Source organism: Gigantopelta aegis, chromosome 9 (assembly GCF_016097555.1).
Source record: "Gigantopelta aegis isolate Gae_Host chromosome 9, Gae_host_genome, whole genome shotgun sequence".
In the NCBI taxonomy this organism is placed as follows: domain Eukaryota; kingdom Metazoa; phylum Mollusca; class Gastropoda; order Neomphalida; family Peltospiridae; genus Gigantopelta; species Gigantopelta aegis.
In genome coordinates, this window is record NC_054707.1 from 30,350,348 (window position 1) to 30,374,606 (window position 24,259).

At 34.3% G+C, this 24,259-nt stretch overlaps 1 protein-coding gene across 2 annotated transcripts in view; it reads left to right on the forward strand.

The window, feature by feature from the left end:
* The window catches only part of LOC121380665 (golgin subfamily A member 4-like), a 47,413-nt gene that overhangs the window by 17,419 nt on the left and 5,735 nt on the right, over positions 1 to 24,259 (forward strand). The window contains exons 12-23 of one of the 2 annotated variants that reach the window (XM_041509597.1): positions 3,113 to 3,304; positions 4,423 to 8,782; positions 9,869 to 9,999; positions 10,983 to 11,180; positions 14,496 to 14,555; positions 17,288 to 17,412; positions 19,040 to 19,193; positions 19,678 to 19,746; positions 21,302 to 21,424; positions 22,281 to 22,328; positions 23,329 to 23,412; positions 24,010 to 24,038. In XM_041509597.1, the coding sequence (XP_041365531.1) occupies positions 3,113 to 3,304; positions 4,423 to 8,782; positions 9,869 to 9,999; positions 10,983 to 11,180; positions 14,496 to 14,555; positions 17,288 to 17,412; positions 19,040 to 19,193; positions 19,678 to 19,746; positions 21,302 to 21,424; positions 22,281 to 22,328; positions 23,329 to 23,412; positions 24,010 to 24,015 (5,550 nt within the window). In that variant the 3' untranslated portion in view covers positions 24,016 to 24,038. The remainder of the gene's footprint in view (positions 1 to 3,112; positions 3,305 to 4,422; positions 8,783 to 9,868; positions 10,000 to 10,982; positions 11,181 to 14,495; positions 14,556 to 17,287; positions 17,413 to 19,039; positions 19,194 to 19,677; positions 19,747 to 21,301; positions 21,425 to 22,280; positions 22,329 to 23,328; positions 23,413 to 24,009; positions 24,039 to 24,259) is intronic. The other variant, XM_041509596.1, reaches the window with a different exon arrangement.

Sequence of the window (24,259 nt, forward strand, 5' to 3'; positions counted from 1 at the left end):
CCAGGGGCCACAGTATCTAGTGGGAGGAGGGAAGGGGGACACAACCCCAATTGCCAGGGGCCACAGTATCTAGTGGGAGGAGGGAAGGGGGACACAACCCCAATTGCCAGGGGCCACAGTATCTAGTGGGAGGAGGGAAGGGGGACACAACCTTAATTGCCGGGGGCCACAGTATCTAGTAGGAGGAGGGAAAGGGGACACAACATCAATTGCCAGGGGCCACAGTATCTAGTGGGAGGAGGGAAGGGGGACACAACCCCAATTGCCAGGGGCCACAGTATCTAGTAGGAGGGAAGGGGGACACAAGCCTAATTTTTAGTCCCCTACTGGTCCAACCAGAGAGGACTATAGGTTTCATCTCCAGTCCTTCTGCTTGTCTGTCTGTCTGTCTATTCGTCTGCCTCTCTGTCTGTCTCACATATAGTTTTCCGGATGTTTTATTTCACATTATTTAGCTGACATTGTATGTATAGCTTTACCATGTACTGTTACAGATCAAGTTTGACTTTCATAGGGATTTACCCATTTTTCAGAGTTATGGCCTTTGAACTTAGGAGATACGGAAAAAAATATTTCTGGACTTTGTTTTGTAATGCCTCAAGATATTGAGTTGAAATTTTGTGTATAGCCTTATCATGTTCTGTTATAGATCAAGTTTACCCATTTTTCACAGAATTATGGCTCTTGACCGTAGGAGATATGAAAATTTGTTTTCTAAATGTTTTTACTTTGCAATGCCTGAAGACATTGAGATAACATTTTATATATAGCTTTATCATGTACTGTTACATATCAAGTTTAACTTTAATAGCAATTTACCCATTTTTCACAGCCCTTGAAATTAAGAGACACAAACATTTATTGGGCTCGGTAGGGTACATGTATTACTTTAGCAGTATTCTCAGAATGCTTGTTATCTTTATAGAGTGGGACCAAAAACAATCCATACATTGTCATCCTTGAGTATGGGGGGACCCGCTCCCACCTCCACCCCCACCCCGAAGTTCCTAAAGACATGCCAAGTAAAAGGTTCAGTTTTAAGGGGTATTCTGTTTTCAGAGGCTATGTTGTTTTGTATTTGAAAAGGGACTGCGAAAAACATAAATTTTTGAGGGAATTCCATTTTACAGAGAGTCTGCTTTTGAGGGGTTTCATTGAACTGTGTAATACCATGTGGGATGGAATGTGTTAGGAACGTGGAGAACTTCATCAAATATAACTATTGGAGAAATGTGTGATTACCAACCAGTAACTGACATTAGATCATTTGTCTGCAGTACTTAAAATAACAAAGTGTGTCGCTAGTAACATAGCAGGACTTCTAGAATTTTTATAAAATCCACTAGCCATGGGATCAGTGATTATTAAAATTTATTAGCCACAATTAAAAATTTATTAGCCACAATTAAAAATTCACTAGCCCTACTTTACTTTAAGTTAATACAATTTTACTAAATAATAGTAAAAATTGGTATGTCACCTAAAGAGAGAGATATAGCTTAAAAACACTAACATTGAGGGGTGGGGATGGGGGCAGAATATTCATATTTACAAAATAGACTTAACTGCAACAGTTGACCCAAAAAGTTCACTAGCCGTCGGGCATAGCAATAATAATTATTTACTAGCCCAACATTGAATATCACTAGCCATGAGAGTGGGGCTACCATAATCTAGAAACCCTGAACAAAGAATAGATATATTATGCGATTAATAGAAAAAGATTTTTGTTATGAATACAGAAGCTAAAAATTAATTACAGATAATTGTTATGAATACAGAATGTAAAAGTTAATCATAGATAATTGTTATAAATACAGCATGTAAAGTTAATTATAGACATTTGTTATAAATACAGCATATCAAGTTAATGGTAGTTAATTTTGATGAACACAAATTATAAGGTTAATTATAGGAACTTATTAAAATAAATGAATGAATGAATGAATGTTTAACGACACCCCAGCACGAAAAATACATCGGCTATTGGGTGTCAGACTATGGTAATGCAAATAAATAAAGTGATGATCAACATCAATATAAAAATTAAAGGTTTAAACAAAAACAGTGTAAAGAACTGTGCAAAAATACAAATACAAATATCACAGAATTTTACGGACACCGAATTTTACTCTAAACTTCAATTTGTGCTGTATTGGCCATTCTCAAAGAGAATGTTACACCCCTGCACAGGAATTTATTATGAATACAGCATATACATGTAAAGCTAGTTATGAATGCAGCCCATAAAAGTTAATTATCGATGTTATGAATATAATATGTAAAAGTTAATTATAGATAATGGTTATCTATACAGCATATAAAAGTTAATTATAGATAATGTAACAAATACAGCATGTAAAAGCTAATTATAGGTAATTGTTATAAATACAATGCATAAAAGTTAATTCTAATTCAATCTACATATAACGAAAAATTTGATGGGCGAGTATTCATTTGCGGAGGTAAAACCGGCAATAACATTTCAGAAATTTTGGGGATTCCCCACGAGCCTATTTACATATTCCTATGCTACTTCTCTTTTGACATACTTACTGTTAAAATATCACTGTTGAATCCTTTCTGAAGCAAAATGCGTGTTCCTATAAATGCTGTTTAAAAACGTTTGTGTGACATCACGTGTATGATGCTGACAGGATTTTCACAGTAAATAATGCAATTATGAATCCTCGTAATTGAGCACCAGTTGTCACAGTGAAATTCGGAGTAAGTGAAATCAGTAATATTGGTTGGCATTGACATTATTACACCAGTAAAATACATAAACCAAATGAGGAGCAACAGTTGTATTAAACATAAAAATTTATATTTTAGTTTGCTTGTGCTATAATTATTTTATACGATGGATGACTTGAAACATGATAGTAGCGACACTGTGTTCTTTCCAAAAAACCCATTATTTACACAAAGATTTAAAAAAAAATGTATTTATTGAATTAGAATGGAGATAACTATGTTGTATTTGACCTTTTGCAGACATTAATGCTGGTTTTACAGTCGCAAACATCCATTTTACTGTCTATTCTTCACGTCACCGGTAAAACTCACAAGGTGTAAGATTATTCTTTAGTTATTGTTTATATAATTTTAGGAGAAAATTGAATTGAAAAACCAGATAGACAAGCTTTTGGAGGACAGAGACACAATGGAGGGTCAATTACAACTTGAAATGGACAACATTAAACTGAAATACGAGAGGGAACTGTCCGAGTTGAAGTCGGCACATGCTCAAGAGGTACAGTGTGTCCGCACTGAGCAGCTTGAGACCTCACAGTCTTTACAGGTTTGTTGTAGAAGCTTTTTAGTTTGTAACAACACAGCATTTACGTTATTACATAGAGGATAATAAACAGGTTACTGGTTATTATCAAATTTATGTCTCGAGTGAAATAATTTTCATTTATCATGAGCTTTAGTGAGTGACAAATAAAAATTATTTCACGCAGGACATAAATTTTATGATAACTGATAGAGTTTGTTATTCTATTTATTACCTCAGCAATTTGTTTTCTCTAAAAGCTTTTTTTTTATCCAACAACAATGTACAATATATGTAGAAGCAATGTAAATCACTTTACACACTGTTCTGAGTATTACTATAACTTTGTATGTTATTTATGTTCACAGATAATTAAGAAACAAAGTTCTATTTATTGTTTGAAACGTCTGCAATGAAGTGTATTAAAATAAGAGTTTATTACAAATTAACAATAAAAACTAAGAGGCATAAATGCAAACTCATTAAACGAGATGACATTACACCAGTGGTTTTTATTTTCCGTTATGAGTGCTCTGTGGAGTAATAAATAGAAAATAATACATGACTATTAATTAGAGGTGATTGATCTTACATTGAATGATTGCCAGATGTATCTAATGAGTGAAAGTGAGTCCGATACATTTGAAAATCACAAGTTGTAAGATAAATAATTTCCAATGGGCACAAGTATATTATTCTATTTCTTACAAACGTAGTTTCTTACTATAGTTTAATGGACAGACACTAAACAAAATATCCAAACATTAGGTTGATAGTGTGTAAATGACATCATAAACACAAATGACATCCTAAAATGAAGTCAAGCATTTATGTTTATTTGGGACACTTGGGTCCTGATCTTGGAACAGCCAGTCACAAGCTTTAGATATGATCTCCAACATAATGTTGGAGACAAAATTGACTACAATGTGTGATCTCTTATGGGTTATTGGTTAGTTGTTAGTTGTGCTGGCATTAAGCTCATTTGGTAGATCCCTCCTCTGAGTGTGAGTCATGGAGATGCTTGGTCCAAGACATTCAAAATGGAGTGAATCCACAGTAAGATTGTTTCCTGTTAGATTGCTTAGAGTCTCTTCACTATTGCTGAGGTAGTGTTTAACAGATATTGTTGCTTTTTACAGGAAGCCACATCAGAACAGGAAACTTACTATCAGTCTCAAATGGAAGCCATAAAAAAGAGTTCAGATAAATGTTTGGACGAGAAGAAAAAGGAACTGGAGAACTCAGAAGAACAACTCAAAGAGGCAAGGGCTTCCCTTGAGGAGAAAGAACGTGAGCTCCAAAGGAGAACTGAAGAATATGAAAGTCAGATTACGAAATTAGAACAGATACTGCAAGAAAAAGAATACACAAATCAGAAATTGCAAAAAGACATTATTAACATACAAACCGATTTTGAAAGTAAAAAGTGTTGTTTGGAACAACACATTGTTGAACTGACAGCAGAAATAAAAGGTTTGGAAGAATGTAAAGCAAAACTTGAAAGTGATTTTCACCAGCTTGTGGATCAGACGGACACCTTGCGCTCTGAACATGAAATAAACATGAAAAACATGTCTGAAGAGAAAGAACAGTTTATTGATAAAATCAGAAACCTTGAAACAGTCAAGCAGCAACTGGAACAACAAGTTGAAACTTTAAGTAAATTTGCTGAAGAGAAAACTGAATTGCTTTCTCTCATTGAGTGCAAAGAAAGAGAAATAGTGAGTCTTGAAAAGCAGTTGGAACATTTGAAAAAGAACATTGACGAGAAAGGTTTAGAGGTTGAGAGGATGCTGAAGGAATCTGCATCTGGAATGCAGGATAGTGAGCAGAAGGCTCAACAGAAAATCCACGAACTAGAAGACCAGCTAAATGCACTCCGCCAACAGTTGGAGACAGTAGCTTCTGAAAAAGAATTTATATTACTAGAGAAAGGAGATCTTGATGCAAGACTAGTGGAAAAAGACAATAACATTATGCAGTTAAAGGAGATGGTGAGAAGTCTTGAGAATTGTCAGAGTGCCGTTGAAGGTGAAAAATCTGATCTTGAATCAAAGCTTGTCACTTTGGAAGGGATGTTGGAAAACTTGCAAATGACTAAATCTGAGTTGACTACAAAACTGGAGGAAAGTAGTAAATTGTTAGATAAACAAGCATCAGAAGACAAGGTGGTGTATGAAAACAGAATTGCTTTTCTCGAGAAAGACCTCTCTGAATGCATGCAGAAAGTAGCTGAAAATGAAAAATATATTTCCTCCAAAGGTGATGAGGTGTTGGCTTTAAGAACTGCAATTGATGATAACTCTGAATACATTAAGAGTCTAGAATCAAAAGTCAATGACTTGGAGCAGAATTTGCAGCAGACGGTTGCTGCCCTGAATGAGAAATCTGCAGAATTAACAAAAAGTGTTGAGAAATTTAACCAACTTAAAGCTGAAGCAAAAAGTAAAATAAAAGAACTACGACAATCTTTGGAGCAGACGAACATTAAACACGAGGAAGAGATTTCAAATAAAGGGAAAGAATATCAGGAACAACTCTCGGTTATTAAAGGGGAACAGGAAGAGATTATCAAACAGCTTTCTGATCAGTTGGCTAGTTTAAAAGAGCAGCTAAGTGTGGATCAAGGAATTAATAAAAACATGGAAGAAAGTTTCAAACTGCAGTTTGAAGAACAGAAAGCCAAATATAAAGAGACAATTGACCGAATGAAGAAAAAATTTGAGGAGAAAATAAAAGAAAAAGAAAGCGAGCTGCATGAATTGTTTGAGAAGGAAGTTGTTGGTGTGGAAGATGTTAGAAAAAGGCTCGAATCAGCCAGTGCTGAGCAACTACAGCAGCAGGCCAGTGAACACCAGATGAACATAGACAAACTGACAAGTGAGTGGGAAACTAAGATAGAAGAAATTAAACAAATTAATGAAACAGTGCAGGAGGAAATGAAGAAGTTGCACCAAGAAGCCGTGAATGAATTAGAGTTGAAACACACTTCCAAATTAGATTCTCTAAAGGCATCGTATGAAAGTCAGATAAATTCCTTACAGAGTGAACTGGACCAACTGAAGTCTGAATTATTGACTGTTCAAGATCTTTTGCAAGAAAAAGAAAATATCTTAACAGAATCAAATGCTGAAACTTCAGAAACATACCAGAAGTTTCAAAGTGATATTGAGAGGCTAAAAGATGACCTTTCTAAGAAGGATATAAAGTTAGAGGAATTAGAAAAATCATTTGAAGAGAAAGAGAGGTTAATTAGAGATACGGAAAACCTGACTGGTGAACGGAAAACACAAAATGAAGAAATCTGTGAAAAGTTTGAAAGTGAGTTACAAGAAAAAGATGTAAAAATTCAAGAAATGGGTGTCAATGTATTGCGATTGGAGTCAGAGTTGTCTTCCATGGAAGAAATGTTAAAAGCACTAAATTCTGTATCGGAGGAAAAGGATGAGGAAATTCGGAAGATTAAAGAGGAATGTGTCGAGCATCAGACTCGTATTCAGGACTTGCAAAACAAATTAGCTGAAGCAGAAAATAACTGGAAGAATATTCAATATGATAAGAAGGAACATGAAGGCGTTCTGTCACAGTTGCATGAAGAGCATGCTTCGGTGATTTTCAACTTGAAGACAGACTTTGATGAGCAGCTGAGATGCAAAGAAAAGATTTGTGAACAAATTCAGGGAAAGGTTACAGAATTTGAAGAAAAGGTGAAAACAACTGAAGAAAGATTAGCAGAGAGTATTCAGAATTATGAGACAAGAATTCAAGATTACCAACTGAAGCTGGAGTGTCAAGACAATTCAGCAAAAGAAGAAATTAGCCAACTGAAACAGCGCTGTGCCGATCTGGAACATGAGGCTCACTTGAAGTGTGAAGAGTTACAAACATCATTGAATCACGAAGCTAAAGAGAGTGAAGAATCTCTTCTGGAACAACTACACACCAGTAGGCAAGATGTGGAGCAGGTCAAGAAGAAGGCAGATGAAATAAAGCAGAAGTTTGTTGTTAAGATGAAAGAATTCCAAGCAGAGGCCAAATCAAAGATTACTGCCCTTCAAGATAAATTATTGCAGGAAGTGTCGGAAAAGGAAGATATTTCATCGGAGTTATCTCATGCCAATACCCGCTTGCTACAGTTGCAGGAACATTCAGGTTTATCAAAGGACACTATTATTGATCTTGAAAAGAAGTGTGAAGATTTGGTACAAACTGTTGAATTAAAAGATAGTGAACTAGCTAAATTAACTGAAGAATCAAACAACAGAGTTGAAGTGATCAAAAACTTGAACTTGTCTCTCGAAAATAATGCTGCTGAGATTGAACATTTAAAACAGAGTTTATGTGATACTCAAGACACCATTGAGAAATTGAGAAATGATTGTGCTAACAAAAACAGTGAAATTGAACATCTCACAAATAACTGTGAGAAGCAAACGCAGCAGCTTCAAGAACTGACTTCCAGTCAGGAAATGTTTTCTCAGAAGTTGACTACACATCTTGAAGAAAAAGAAGAGACACTACGTGAAAAACTTTGTTGTATTCAGAAACTGGAAGAGAAGTGTCAGGATGCTCAGAAAACAATTACTGATCTTGAAGAACAAGTTGACAGTTGGAGAAAGAAGTTTGATGAAAACTCACAGCATGTTCAAGAGTTGTCTGGTTCTGTTGAATGCTTGAAGGAATCGACCAAAGCATATGACGATATGAAAGATCAACTTGAACAACTGCAGGTAGAAAATAATAAGTTAAAAGAAGAACATGGCAGACAGCTGGAAGAAATGCAAGAGAAACATTCTGTGGACTTAAGAGAGCTAACTACAAAGCTTGATGCAGAAAGCAACAAAAAGGTAGCAGACTACAAGAAACGAGCAGAAGCATACATCACACAAGTTAAGAAACAACTCGGTGAGGAAAAGGAAGCTGATGTTGCTAAACATCAAGAAATTATCTCGAAACATGAAGCACAAATTAGCAATTTGATGTTACAGCTTGAAGAATATGCTAAAGATAAAGAAGGCTTATTGAATGACTTAGATCAACTTAAAGAAAAATCTGAAACGGAACATCAGTCCAAAGACCAGTCTATCCAGCAAGCATTGCAGCAAATAGAACTGTGTAAAACTGTGGAGAGTGATCTCAGAAGTAACATGGACCAGCTGAGATTAGAAAAGTCAGAACTCGGTGATAAACATAGTGTGATATCAAAAGAATACGATCAGTTAAAGTTGCAATTTGAGCAGTCTGTGGAAAAGCTAAACACAGAAAAAAGTGTGTTACAAAAGCAGGTTGCAGACATTGAAAGAGAGAAGATAGAACTTGCAGAGATGATGGAAAATCAACATTCATCTGAAGTGGAGAAACTGAAGAACGATTTTGAAGATCAGCTGCAGGCGAGAGATGATGAACAGACAGTGAAAATCAAACAACTTGTTAAGGAGATGAATTTGAAATTAGCTGAGAAGGAGAGAGAATTTGAGCAGACCTTTTCAAACGCAGTTGGTAAGTTTTCACTTAGCTATCTTTAAAAGAAAGAAAAACAAAAAACATTATTATAAATGTAAATAAAAAGAATTATATTGCTAAAATATAGTTTTTTTTCTGGAACTAATGATCAATGTTTAAGCTGGCGTTTAAAGCCCATCATGTATATAAAGGGCTGTTAACTACATGTATTATGTAACACTGTGTAAGAGGATGTTGTCAGGAGATGCTTGACAAAATATTATTGGTGAGGAAAAGAGGATTTTTACCGAGTACTGTGACATTTAAAAAAAATTATTTATATTTATTTAATACATGAAGAAAATGTGGCCAGTCATGGCTAATTTGTTCTATTACAGATGGGTTTTGGGCTTTTGAATTCATTATTAAATGAAACAAAACAAAATTATAAACAGAAAACCTAATAATATTGATCAAATTACACCTAATAATATTGATCAAATTAACATATAGTTACTGAAAGCAAGAACATAATATAATTGTAGACTGGGAGACTGCTCTTAGAATTTTCCATCCAACTCCTGACGGGTGTATCATGTACCTCACCAGTACTCTTGTTAACCCAAGAACCTAGCCAAAACGAGATACAAATATTTGTCTTGTTTATAACCATTCTTAGAATGATTGACAATGTGGTGTTGGTTTGTTATTGGTGTTTTTTGTTGTGGTTATGTGGTTGTGTAAATTGATTGTACGTTTGCGGTACATTCGTAACATTGATGTTTCATTAGAGCACTGGCAGCCCTTGAGATCTTCCCTGGTATTGATAGTGTTGTTGATATGGTAGTTTTTGTTTTTGTTTGTTTTTTTAAGGAGTTTATTGCCCCCAAATCAGTTGACAGTGTCAAGGTTGGGGAGCCTTGAATCATTGCCTTACAAAAATACATGTATATATTCATACCTTCTAGTCACATACATTTGAATTTGTTTAAAAACACTACATAAATATGAATACAATAATGGTTTTGATCTGAGGGGAACAGGGGAGAGAGAATGGACATGATATGATAGTTGATTAATACTGTTGTCTAGGGACTTGAGTTGCCATGCACAGTACACTGTAATGGTTATGTTTGCCTTCAGACAAGAGTGAGCGAGGGGAGTCACGGCTGGTGAAGGAGCACCAGGACCTGGTGGAAGAGCTGTGGAACGATCTGCATGAGAAGGAAGAAAGAATTGAAGAGATCCAGCACGAATACGAAGAAAAACTCCAGGTCTAGGCCCATGCTTATAAAACTTATGAGAGTCCAGACTCAATCTTTAATGACATCATACACATACAATTTGTATAGCATTGTCATGACATTAGTGTCTCAGACTGTATTAGAATGAATGAATGAATGAATGTTTAACGACACCCCAGCACGAAAAATACATCGGCTATTGTCAAAATTTCTCCAATTTTTTTTAACATGTAATTCTTTTCTTTTCAAGAATTGTTTAAAATTCATATTTGGTAGGAATGTTCAGTGAGTCTTTCAACTGCACACATCTCTTGCTCATGCACCTGACTAGTCAATGTCATTTTGGTAGCCCGTAGATTTATAATTTACTATTTGGTATACATTCTCACCAAATGAAAGTCTTTAAACTTCATATCTCTGTGTTCATAAATGTCATATTCGAGCAAGGTAGAAATTTGTTAACAAATAAAAAGAAATTTAATTCTTTGAAACAGTTTTAAGCTTCAAATATTATAATTATGTAATAGTCTATAAATTAAATGGGGCTAATGAATGTATTACAAAATGTCAAAGGAGTCTGTTGCTGGATTGCCATAAAGCTCCCTAAAAACCCAAAACAAGACCACAATGGCATATTTATGTTTTCACTATTTAGCCATTCTAGTTTTTATTTTTAAAACAATATTAACTGATGCTACTGTACATTAAGGATTGTTCAATAATCAAAGTTATTTTATAACTGACAATTTTTACCAAATATATAACGTACATGTATTATATGGAAATATCTTCCATTCTTCCAAAACCAAATGGTTATATACTTCAAGTGTTTCAATAAATTAATACAGTTTGCAAAAATTCTGGATAATTTTGATACAATATGAAGGTAATTGCAGGTACATTTTCTAAATAGTTAGATTTTATTTGTCAAACTAGAGAAAAACTATGTTTTAAAAGTGTCCTATAATATTGTGGAATCAGTCGATCAGCAGCCCCGTTGATGCTTGTTTCAGGAAAAGGACAAACATATGTTGCAGCAGATAGCAGCACTGCAGGAGGAAATTACCAAGTTGAAAAGTCGTCACCAGGTTGAGTTGTATGAATTAGAAGAAAAGTTTAAACTCACCCACAAAAAGAGTCTGATAGAAAAAGAAAAAAATCACCAGGAGGAAGTAACTGCATTAACTCAAGAGTGGAATTGTGAAAGGAAGGTGGGTTAGGTGAACACTGTCTCATCGTATATTACCTCAAGAGTGGAATTGAGAAACACTCGCTCTATGTATAAATGTATTAACATGAATGGAATAGTGAAACACTGTTACATCATATATACATTTATTAACACAAGACTGAAATAGTGAAACACTCCCACATCATGTGTAATTGTATTAATACTAGACTGAAGTAGTGAAACACTGTCACATCATGTATTATTATATTAACACAAGACTGAAATAGTGAAACACTGTCACATCATGTATAAATGTATTAATATAAGAGGAATAGTGAAACACTTGCGCCATGTATAAATGTATTAATATGAATGGAATAGTGAAACACACACATCATGTATAAATGTATTAACACAAGAGTGGAATAGTGAAACACTTGCACCATATATAAATGTATTAATATAAGAGGAATAGTGAAACACTTGCACCATGTATAAATGTATTAATATGAATGGAATAGTGAAACACACACATCATGTATAAATGTATTAACACAAGAGTGGAATAGTGAAACACTTGCACCATATATAAATGTATTAATATAAGAGGAATAGTGAAACACTTGCACCATATATAAATGTATTAATATAAGAGGAATAGTGAAACACTTGCACCATGTATAAATGTATTAATATAAGAGGAATAGTGAAACACTTGCACCATGTATAAATGTATTAATATAAGAGGAATAGTGAAACACTTGCACCATGTATAAATGTATTAATATGAATGGAATAGTGAAACACTCACATCATGTATAAATGTATTAACACAAGTGGAATAGTGAAACACAAATCACGTATAAATATATTAACACAAGAGTGGAATAGTGAAACACAAATCACGTATATATATATTAATACAAGAGTGGAATAGTGAAACACTGTCACATCGTTTATAAATGTATTATAATGAGAGGAATAATGAAACACTAATATAAAAAAATTCTGACTCGTAGTCATCAGAGGAAACCTGTTACATTTTTCCTAATGCAGCACGGGATCTTTTATATGCACTTTCCCACAGACAGGAAAGCACATACCACGACCTTTGTCCAGTTGTGGTGCACTGGTTAGAATGAGAAAAAAAAACAATCAGTTAAATGGATCCACCAAGGTGGTTTGATCCTGCGATGCAAGCACCTCAAGCAAACACTCAACCAACTGAGCTAAATCCCGCCCCCACTCACATCATGTATAAATCGATTAACACAAGTGGAATAGTGAATCACTGTCACATCATGTATAAATCGATTAACACAAGTGGAATAGTGTATCACTGTCACATCATGTATAAATGTATTAACACAAGTGGAATAGTGAATCACTGTCACATCATGTATAAATCGATTAACACAAGTGGAATAGTGAATCACTGTCACATCATGTATAAATGTATTAACACAAGTGGAATAGTGAATCACTGTCACATCATGTATAAATGGATTAACACAAGTGGAATAGTGAATCACTGTCACATCATGTATAAATGGATTAACACAAGTGGAATAGTGAATCACTGTCACATCATGTATAAATGTATTAACACAAGTGGAATAGTGAATCACTGTCACATCATGTATAAATATATTAACACAAGACTGAAATCGTGAATCACTGTCACGTCATGTATAAATTTATTAACACAAGACTCAAATCGTGAATCACTGTCACATCATGTATAAATATATTAACACAAGACTGAAATCGTGAAACACTCACATCATGTATAAATTTATTAACACAAGACTGAAATCGTGAAACACTTGTCACATCATGTATAAATATATTAACACAAGACTGAAATCGTGAAACACTCACATCATGTATAAATATATTAACACAAGACTGAAATCATGAAACACTCACATTCTGTATAAATCTATTAACACAAGACTGAAATCATGAAACACTGTCACATCATGTATAAATGTATTATTAACATGAGTGGAATAGTAAAACACTGTCACATCATGTATAAATGTATTAACATGAGTGGAATAGTGAAACACTGTCATATCATGTATAAATGTATTAACATGAGTGGAATAGTAAAACACTGTCACATCATGTATAAATGTATTAACATGAGTGGAATAGTGAAACACTGTTACATCATGTATAAATGTGTTAACACAAGAGGAATAGTGAAACACTCACACCATGTATAAATATATTAACAAGTCTACAAGAGTGGAATAGTGAAACACTGTTACATTATATATTATATTAACACAAGTGGAATAGCAAAAAACTGTCACGTTATATATAAATATATTAACACAAGAGTGGAATAGTGAGACTCACACCATGTATAAATGTATTAACAACAAGAGTGAAATAGTGAAACACTCACATCATGTATTATATTAACACAAGTGGAATAGTGAAACACTGTCACGTTATGTATAAATATATTAACACAAGAGTGAAATAGTGAAACACTGTCACATCATATATTATATTAACACAAGTGAAATAGTGAAACACTGTCACATCATGTATTATATTAACACAAGTGAAATAGTGAAACACTGTCACATCATGTATTAAATTAACACAAGTGAAATACTGTCATATCATGTATTATATTAACACAAGTGAAATAGTGAAAGTCACATCATGTGTTATATTAACACAAATGGAATAGTGAAACACTGTCACAATATGCATAAATTTATTGACACGAGTGGAATAGTGAAACACTGTCACATCATGTATAAATGTATTAACACGAATGGAATAGTGAAACACTGTCACATCATGTTTAAAATTTATGTATGAACACAAGACTTAGTGTAGAATAGAGAAACACTACCACATTGTGTATAAATGTATTAACACAAGTATAGAGTAGTTAAAAACACCATCACGTTTTGTATTAATGTATTAAGTGAGAAGAAAGTGACTTAACTGAAACTTATAAACTGAGCTTATTAATATATTAAGATGTGAGGTTTTATTTTATGGTTTAATTTATCAATCAGTTTTTGTAAGTCAGTGGTCTAAGCTGTTGTTCAGCGAATCAAAAGTGAAGTTGATAAAACAAAAATCATAATTAATTTACTTAAAAAGGTGGTTTAAGGAGCATTATCATATTGACTGGCTAATTATTCTAGTGGAATTTAGCTATAGATTTTTAAAGAAAATCCAACAAATCTCAAACAGTATTGTTTTCCTGTTAAAACCCTGTAGTTTGGTTTGTTGTGTTCACAAATTGAATTCTGCAGCGTGCGTTTGGTTTGTTTGTTTGCCATTTTGTCTAAGTTAGTATTTGTTTGTGTTGCTGTTTTAGTTTGAAGTTCCGTGTGCACAGTTTGGTCTCCATTCTTGTGATGTTCCACCAGTTAATGAGGTATACATATTTAATTACTTCATTTCTCTTCATTTTATATTAGTATTTTGAAAAACACAACATAAGAAAAGATAATAATTAAATAATTAAGATTCAAATAAAAATTTACAAAGTAAAAAAAAAAGAATTTAAAACCAGTAAATAGTAAATAGTAAATTTTAGATAGCACTTTAATATACAGTAATGTAGGCTGGTAAAAAGTAAAAAGCTAAAAATGTCGTTAATAAAGATTTAATAAAATAAAGGTTTGATTAATATACATATACTAAATAAAAGCACACTGCATTTGTTCAAAGCTTTTTGTTGCTTTACTGTTGTTTTTGTTGTTTGTAGCTGATTTTAGTGAGGAATTGAATAACAGTAACTAAGGATTATATGTAAATAAGTTACTTGAAAATTATGAATCTCATTCAACACACAGACACACGCACACACACATGCACACACACACACCACTCACACCACACACACACCACACACCACTCAAACACACCACACACACACACACACACACAGATGCACACACAGAGACACACAGACACACATGAACACAGACACTCACACACTTGCACACATGACACACACAGACACACACACGCAGACACACACAGACACACAAACAGAGACACACACACACACATGCACAATATTTTATTATCTAATTATCTGATTAATCATTGATAGGATTTTGTAATAACTATTCATCATAATTCAAATCAAAAACACTCAACTTTTGGAAATAACCATTTTGTATTGTAGCACCACCTGGTGACTTGTCACCACATTGTTTTCTAATACTTGACAGCCTGTAAATATATTATAGTCATTCAGTTTAATCTGTTGGTTTTTTCAGTAATAAAGTTTAATGCAAGTCCAGTATTACATAGAGAGTACTAAACGAGTTCCTGTGTGAGACTGGTTGTATTACAATGAGTGTGTTTTCAATTGTACATCATGAGTGAAAGCGAGTGATTAAAAACACACAAGTTGTAATATAAACGGTCTCACACAGGAACAAGTATAGTATTTTATTTATTCCACTGCACATCTATGAACAAAAATCGCACAGAATTACTTCCAAAATAACTAAATAAGACATGAAATGCACAGATTAAAGACTGGAAAAAGGACGTCGCTTACCAAATGATGTCATTTAGCAAAATGATGTCATGTTGTGAACTTGCACCGACCAGTGATCCATAACTGGTTCAACAAAGGCCATGGTTTGTGCTATCCTGCCTGTGGGAAGCTCAAATAAAAGATCCCTTGCTGCTAATCGGAAAGAGTAGCCCATGTAGTGGCGACAGCGGGTTTCCTCTTAAAATCTGTGTGGTCCTTAACCATATGTCTGACGCCATGTAACCGTAAATAAAATGTGTTGAGTGCGTCGTTAAATAAAACATTTCTTTCTTTCTTTCATGTTGTGGTGACTTCATTTAGTTATTTATCAATGAAACTTTGCATTCCTACGCCATACATCTACCAATGAAATTTACACAAACAATATTATAAACATATTCAAGGCTAAACAAAATTATTAAAAAATATTTTTTGCAAAACAATTATGCTTCTAACATTAATGATAAGAATTGACAGTGAATCGAAAGGACCATGTGCATACTTTTTGCATGAAGATCTATGCGGAGTTGTACTGTGTGACACAGTCGATTTCCTGACCAGAGGTCATGACCTCTCAAAAGCATATTTCATATGTGAGAGATGATTTAGATGTATATCACATGGGTATCTATTCAACCGCAGTGTCATAAACTAAGTCCCTTGAAACAAAAGGCTGTGGTATATATTTGAAAGCCAGAGATGTCATTGGTCCTCAAAATACTATAATTTCTTTTTTTATTATGTTGATAAAGTCATGGAAGCATTTTTGGAAGAAGATAGTTGTCATGTCATATAATAAATAAAATTTAAAGAACATATTTAAAAAAAAAAGAATCCAGATGTATTCATTATTCAAACAGACATTTATGTGTGTATTTAAACAGGTAGGTTATTCACTGTCAGTGAAGTTTGAATATTATTGTCTCGATAATTAATGAATTTAAAACAAAAGGATAATAACAGAAGGTCAGATACACTTGGAAAAAGTTTCCATTCCCATTATTTTTAGCTTGTGAAAGCATGCAGAAACCATAAAAAAAACCTACTGCTACATGGCAGAAATTAATGTCACACAATGTATGTACATGTAGCTGTGTACTTGTAGGCCCATTGCAATTTACTTACTCTTACATTTATTGTGACAGGTTTATTTCCACAAAGCTATTTTCTTTCTAAAAATAAAACGGTGTTACTTGAAGTATATGTTGCTGGACTACGCTTGTCATTATTACTGTTAACCAAGGTATTAAAGTCAGTTTTATACATTTCTATGCATATTTTTATGAAAATAGCTGCAGCTTCATTTAAATGATTCCAGTAGCAGTGAGTGTCACTTGCAGCTTAGCAAAGAAAAAATAGTCCTGTATATACATTTACATGTATGCTCAAAATGGTGCATCTCTCTAATTAGAAATAATTATGGGTTTTATTGATTTTAGGAACACCTTACATTTATTACAGAAGTTGTGTATGGGTATGGTTCTTGAACCAATGTACATGTATGTTTCCAATAAAGGGTGCTTATTTTTCATGATTTCGCTCCTTTAAGTTGCCATTGTAGTGAGTAAGTTGATATCCTGTGTGTATTTGAATGTGTTGTGTTATTGCTACAGGAGATGGTACAACAGAATCAGCTTGCTCTGACTGCTGTTCAGGCTGGATCTAACAGTGGTGACCTTCTGAGGGACAGAGTTGTGCAACTCACCAAACAGATGGAGCACATTCGTGAACAACACAAGTAACTACTTCATTGAATACATTATCTTCTTTTCCTACTCGCTCTCTACACACTGTGCCGGACGGCTGTTTACTCAACTCTTCATCTTTCACACCCGTAGGAATCACATCCGGAGTGTGTGTTAGGGATGGGGGTGGGGTGGGGACAATCTATAGTTTCTAGTAGAGGGGCACAACCAGGTTTTTATCTGTATTTATACAGAGTAGGACCCCCCAAAAAATATTTGTCCTCGAGTAGGGGCACACAGACCCTCCCACCCACCCCTGCCTCCACAAGCCTGTGTTTACAGATACCATGTTATGTTTGTTGAAAGCAACTTTATCATGCAACTTTATCTTAATCTTAATCTTTATTTATGAAGTCAGTGATAACTTGTCAGTCATTTTTCATTAAACATTTGCAAATTATTTTAACTAATAATCTGATTACTGAAGTGGTCATTTGGTTTGATGTGTAATGTAAACACCAGTCTAGCAAGTGTTAGCAAGAAATGATTGACTGAACTTGCCCCAGGATAATCCAGACAGTTGTCCTATTTCTGTAGGCCTGCTACTAAACTATTGAGAATTACATCACAAGTAAGAGAGTGTACTTGGTGTAACTCAGTTTGTACTAACCATCAAAATTTGTTGTGAATATTCACACAGGTTAGTGACTGGTAATTGGCAGTCAAATATTATCACACTTAAACATTTATCTCATTAATAAATAGAAATCTACCATCAGTACCATAATTAATAAATGGGGAGCTCATACATAATCATTTTACACATATAGATATTATGCTAATACAATATGGCACCGTATATTAATGGAAAACTATACATCATCGCAGCCTGCACCGACAGTGCTTTTTGTCAATCATTTCAGTTTGGCTTGACATAATTAAAAAACAGAAAAGAAAGTGTAATTAATGGATTTGAATATTATATTGTATAAATGAAATGCTACATTTGTCATCTTCAGTGGTAGATCCAGGAAAATGTCATTAATAAACCAAACAAAGCCAAGTTATGACACAAAGTATATTTCTTTAGTGCATTTTGATGTGCAGTCGGTTTGGGATCGATCCCCATCATTGGGTTCATTGGGCTATTTCTCGCTCCAGACAATGCTCCACGACTGGTGTAACAAAGGCTGTGGTATGTACTATCCTGTCTGTGGGATGGTGCATATGAAAGATCCCTTGCTGCTAATCAAAAAGAGTAGCCCATGAAGTGGCGACAGCGGTTTTCCTCTCTCAATATCTGTGTGGTCCTTAACCATATATCCGACGCCATATAACCGTAAAATGTGTTGAGTGCGTCGTTAAATAAAGCATTTCCTTCCTTCCAACATTTTATATGAAACGTAAGTCTGCATCGATTGTTCATTACTTAGTAATAGAAATTGGACATACTTTGTTGCACGAGTGAAACTGACTTATGTGGCATGTCTGTCTGCATTTAAAGGATCTCATTAATTGAAACACTTCACAAGTTCATTATATTATTTATTTTCAGTCAGAATAGTGAAAATACTTATCATCCTGGATTTGTTTAGTGTTTAAGCAAACCAAGAGGTGTAAAGTCTTTCCAACAGTGAGCACTGAACAGTTTTAACATTCGTGTTTCGTTTGTCTTTAAAGCCTTGAAGTTGCTGAGCTTCGGGGACAGCTGGAAATGCGGGGGAATCTGGCCCAGCCACTGGTAGCAGCACCGAAGATGACCAAAATAGACATTGGGGATCCAAACCTGGCTTCAGAAATCGAAAACTTGGAGCTTTATAATATAGATCTTCAGGTAATTTTCTATCGTCATTTGCACAATATCTCACTTGTCATAATACTGATTTAAACAGAAGTAATACTAATAGTGTTTGTCATTTTCAAGATTTCATTTTTCATTGTTTATAATTGTTATGTTTTATTTAGTGATGATAAAATTCTGTAATTACTATGTACCATAACAGGTGGAGTTTTATTATTATATAATACAGATTTCTGCGGTTAAATGCTTGGATGATGTTATTATTAACTGAATGTTTTGTGATAAAACACGGAACATTATGTCACTACAAAGAAATGGATCACGAAAAAGATTTATGTGTATTTAAAACTGTATTATTTGTTTCTCTTTGTAATTATATGAATTTTATACAATTTGTGTCTGTTATACACTGATAAAGTCCCGACAAATGAAAAAAGCGATGCTTGTTTTATATCATGTTAAGGACTGATGATAAATGTTGACAACTGTTAATGTTGAATTGGTTTTCTGTCCACAGTCTCAAGCAGCACAGTTAAACCATGAATTGTCCCAGACGAAGTTACGAGAGCAAGAACTCCAGCAACGAGTTTGTATTCTTGTTTATTTCAACTCCTTTTAATTCATTCGGTGCTGCTTTGTAGTGGGAATTTCATCAGCATTGATCAATGTCAGCTCACCATATTAAAGGCATGCAGATAATAAAATACATTCATTGTCATTGGGCCCATTTGGCTATTTCTTGTTCCAACCAGTGCACCATGACTGGTACTGGCCTCAGTGGCGTCATGGTTAGGCCATCGGTCTACAGGCTGGTAGGTACTGGGTTCAGATCCCAGTTGAGGCATGGGATTTTTTATCCAGATACCGACTCCAAACCCTGAGTGAGTGCTCTGCAAGGCTCAATGGGTATGTGTAAACCACTTGCAGTGATCCATAACTGGTTCAACAAAGGCCATGGTTTGTGCTATCCTGCCTGTGGGAAGCGCAAATAAAAGATCCCTTGCTGTTAATCGGAAAGAGTAGCCCATGTAGTGGCAACAGTGGGTTTCCTCTCAAGAATCTGTGTGGTCCTTAACCATATGTCTGACACCATATAACCGTAAAAAAATGTGTTGAATGTGTCGTTAAATAAAACATTTCTTTCTTTCTTTCTATGACTGCCATATAAAAGACTGTGATATGTGCTATCCTGTCTGTGGGATGGTGCATATAAAAAAATCCCTTGCTACTAATGGAATAGTGTAGCAGGTTTCCTCTAAAAATATGTTAAAATTATCAAATGTTTGACATCCAATAGCCGATGATTACTAAATCAATGTGCTGAATGTGTTGTTAAACAAACACTTTTTTAACTAATACTGTGAAACAATTGTAGAGCTACACATGTGATTGATTATAACTTATTGTCAGTTGTAAAAGCTTACACATGTAGCTCTAACAGATAAAATCTTTGTGAAGAGGTAAAAGATTACTTGGTAATTTACAACATCTCGGCTATGTTTATCTGTATCAAAAATAGGTGTGTGCAGAGGTGAGGTTTGGGGGCCAAAACCCTCTCCTGCTCAAAGTTGCTTTCTCTTTTTAAAATATATTTTCTGGGCATCATGTCCCGATCCGATCCCCCCCCCCCCCCCCCCCCCCCCCCGATAAACGTTGTTTGCCAGTCTAGACCCCTCCTGCACAGTTTCCTGCACACGTTAGGAACCCCCAAATAACTTTACCAATTGATTTATTTAGTGATATTCATAACGTACAAGTTAAACTCCAAATAAAGGTTATTATACACTTAATCTGTTTCGACACATATGAGTTTGTTCTCTACTTAGAAAATCATCAAATCATGTAGCTGCCAGTTAGCATATGTGTTAATGGCTTGCACCTACCACAAATGTTCATTTGAAACAGTAAACTACACCATGTCCTCGAATCAACCACCAGTCTTCGAAAAAAAAATAGTTATTGTAAGTATTTATGATAATGATAATTCATCAATTGTTTCATGGAACAAGACCATAGATTATAGCATCTATGGGCAATGCCTTAGAGTGATAAGTCGGTTAATGATTCCCAGAGTTGGGCATTTACTGGTGATGCCCTTGGCTTATGTATCATTGATTAATATCATTGCATTTCTTTACAAGATTGAAGTACTGGAATACCGAATAAGAAACCCGTGCAGCAATGAAACTCCTCCACTAAGCCCTGCAGGCTCCCAGTCTTCCCATGGAGATGGACCATTATTAAGGGAACCTACTGAATTTGAGGTATTCCTAACATTTCTTCATTAATCTCAAGTATACACTTATTTCATTTTCACTTTTTGTTTACTCAAATGTAAACAATCTATTGTGATATCACAAATTAAAAAATCAAATTTATACAGAGGATGAGAGTTTTAAAATGTTTTTTTCTTGATCTTTTATTATTAATTAGTTTGAAGTTGCTTATCATTGGTGCATAATGTTCAGTTTTAGTATGTTACATTTGATTTGTGTCGGTCTGGTATGTTATCTCGGAGATATTCTGTACAAGCAGCTTTACTATTTAAAGTTACTTAAGTGCTTTCATTTTCCAGGGTGTGATGTATATAACCATTTAAAAATAAAAGCTGAAATCTATATCATAGTTAAATAGAAGTAATGTTTTAGCATTTCAGATCAAATATTAGTCTGCTTGGTAAAGCATTTTTTATTCAAGAGTTAAAACATCACTGTACCGGTACTTTTAACAGGAACAGTGGAAAAGTAGGGTTTTTAAAGCATTGTGCTGGCTACTTTAACAGGAACAGTGGAAAAGTAGGGTTTTTAAAGCATTGTGCTGGCTACTTTAACAGGAACAGTGGAAAAGTAGGGTTTTTAAAGCATTGTGCTGGCTACTTTAACAGGAACAGTGGAAAAGTAGGGTTTTTAAAGCATTGTGCTGGCTACTTTAACAGAAACAGTGGAAAAGTAGGGTTTTTAAAGCATTGTGCTGGCTACTTTAACAGGAACAGTGGAAAAGTAGGGTTTTTAAAGCATTGTGCTGGCTACTTTAACAGGAACAGTGGAAAAGTAGGGTTTTTAAAGCATTGTGCTGGCTACTTTAATGTTTGCTCTTAATATTGAACACTTACTTTTTCAGTATTTAAGGAACATTTTGTACGAATACATGATGGGAAAAGAAACAAAAGTAAGTTGAATTTAAACAATTGTGTTCTTGTATTTTAGGAAACTTGCCCAAAACATTTCTGCATTTTACAATGGACTATTTTACAAGTATATTCATGTACGATATTTTACGCAAAGCGTCGGTCCGTTCACGAAATAGTTACACCACTTAACATTCACACAAACTGCCAATTGGTTTGTTGTGAACTGTTACATTTTGAAATTGAAAGTTACAAACTTCAAGTATCATTAAAATTTTATTCGCTAAGCAGATATAATTTGTTTAAGCAAGCGGTAGGTTACCTAGGCGAAAATCATGTAAATCATGTTCCAATTACCCAAGATTTTGAAATATTGTCCCAAGTATGTGATAATTAAAGATTTCAAATGCATGCTTGGGCTTTGTTATTATTTTTAATTTGAGAAGTACACTGAGTTACCAAGATGATAGTTAAATGTTTCACCAGCCAATGTTTACTCAGTCACTGGACAGATGAGAAATTGTCATGAAAGTGACCATGTACTTACAATTCTGGTAAATATGCTATTGAAATAAAACCAAAAGTTATCTATAAATCTTCACCATTTAGGCCATTATCCTAACTGTTTTTTTAAATATCCCATAACATTTACCCATCCCGTAAAGATAACCTTCATATCAATAATAGGATCCAAGCTCTACCAGTGGACTACTAATGATGTCCTCTTGCAGCCACTGCTCCACGAGTGCTTTGTCAAACGATGTGGTTGGAGTCTGTGAGAAAGTGTATATAAAACATTTCTGTGTGGTAGCAGCAGTTTTCTTCTTACCGTGTAGACGAAGTGTTACAATTACCTTGAGATGAACCATAGTTTATTCTCAACTTTTCACATGTTAGCCAAGGTGACAGCTACAGTAGTAGTTTTATACCTTTATGTACATTGTCAGCATTTTCAACTTTTCAGAGGTAAGCCAAGACAGCCGTAGTAGTTTGGTTTTATAACTTTATTTTTGTACATTCTCAGCATTTTCAACTTTTCAGACATTAGCGAAGGTGATAGCCACAGTAGTACGGTTCTCGGACGAACAGACCAGAAATATTCTTGCCAAAACAGACTCATCAATGGTATGTGCATTGAATATTTGTTACATCTTCTGTGCTGCAGAAGACCACTGTCAACAAACCCCCCCACCACCAAAAAAACCCCATATCCTCTGTAACTATGGTAACACATTTCAGCCCAATTCTGCATATTTTGTTTTTATCGTTTTGTCAGATTTGATCTCTCTGGAATAGTCCTAAAATCTTAAGAGAATTTTGTTTAGTGGGTGAAGTATATTTTGCGTTCTGACATCTATCATCAGCACCAAATCATTTCTGTTTGCTGTCGGTGAGAATTAGAAGTGATAAATAATAAGTTGATGATTAGAACAACTAAGAGTTCAATAGCTTGATTCGCCCAACTCCAAGTAGATAAATTCAAAGGGAAATTACATTTGACGAGGAAAGAACAGTCTGCATCAAAGTGAACCCATGAATTGGCATGTAACTCTATAATGAATGTTAAAATTCATTAAACAAATTTATCAAGTTTTAAATCCATACCAACTGGCAGAACATTTTTGATAAAAAACCTGTAACAAAACCCCAAAACTCCATTTCTTCACAGATTACCATCAAATTGCATAAGTTAAACGTCTCTTTTTCTTTTTTTATATGCAGGGATGAAAGCAACTTATGGAACAACTAAGGTAAAGCAATGACATCTACAATTCTGCCTCTGTGAACTGATTTATTGATTAAATTAGGTGAAACTGTATACTTTGGCTGTTCCAACATTTTGGCTTGACACGTTTTTTAAAATGAAATTTAATCTGTACAATAGTTTGGTAATTTTTTAGAAACTTTTATTTACAAAGTAATTTTAAAAATAAAATGGTATAGAGAGTTTATAAGGGTTTAAAATTAATAT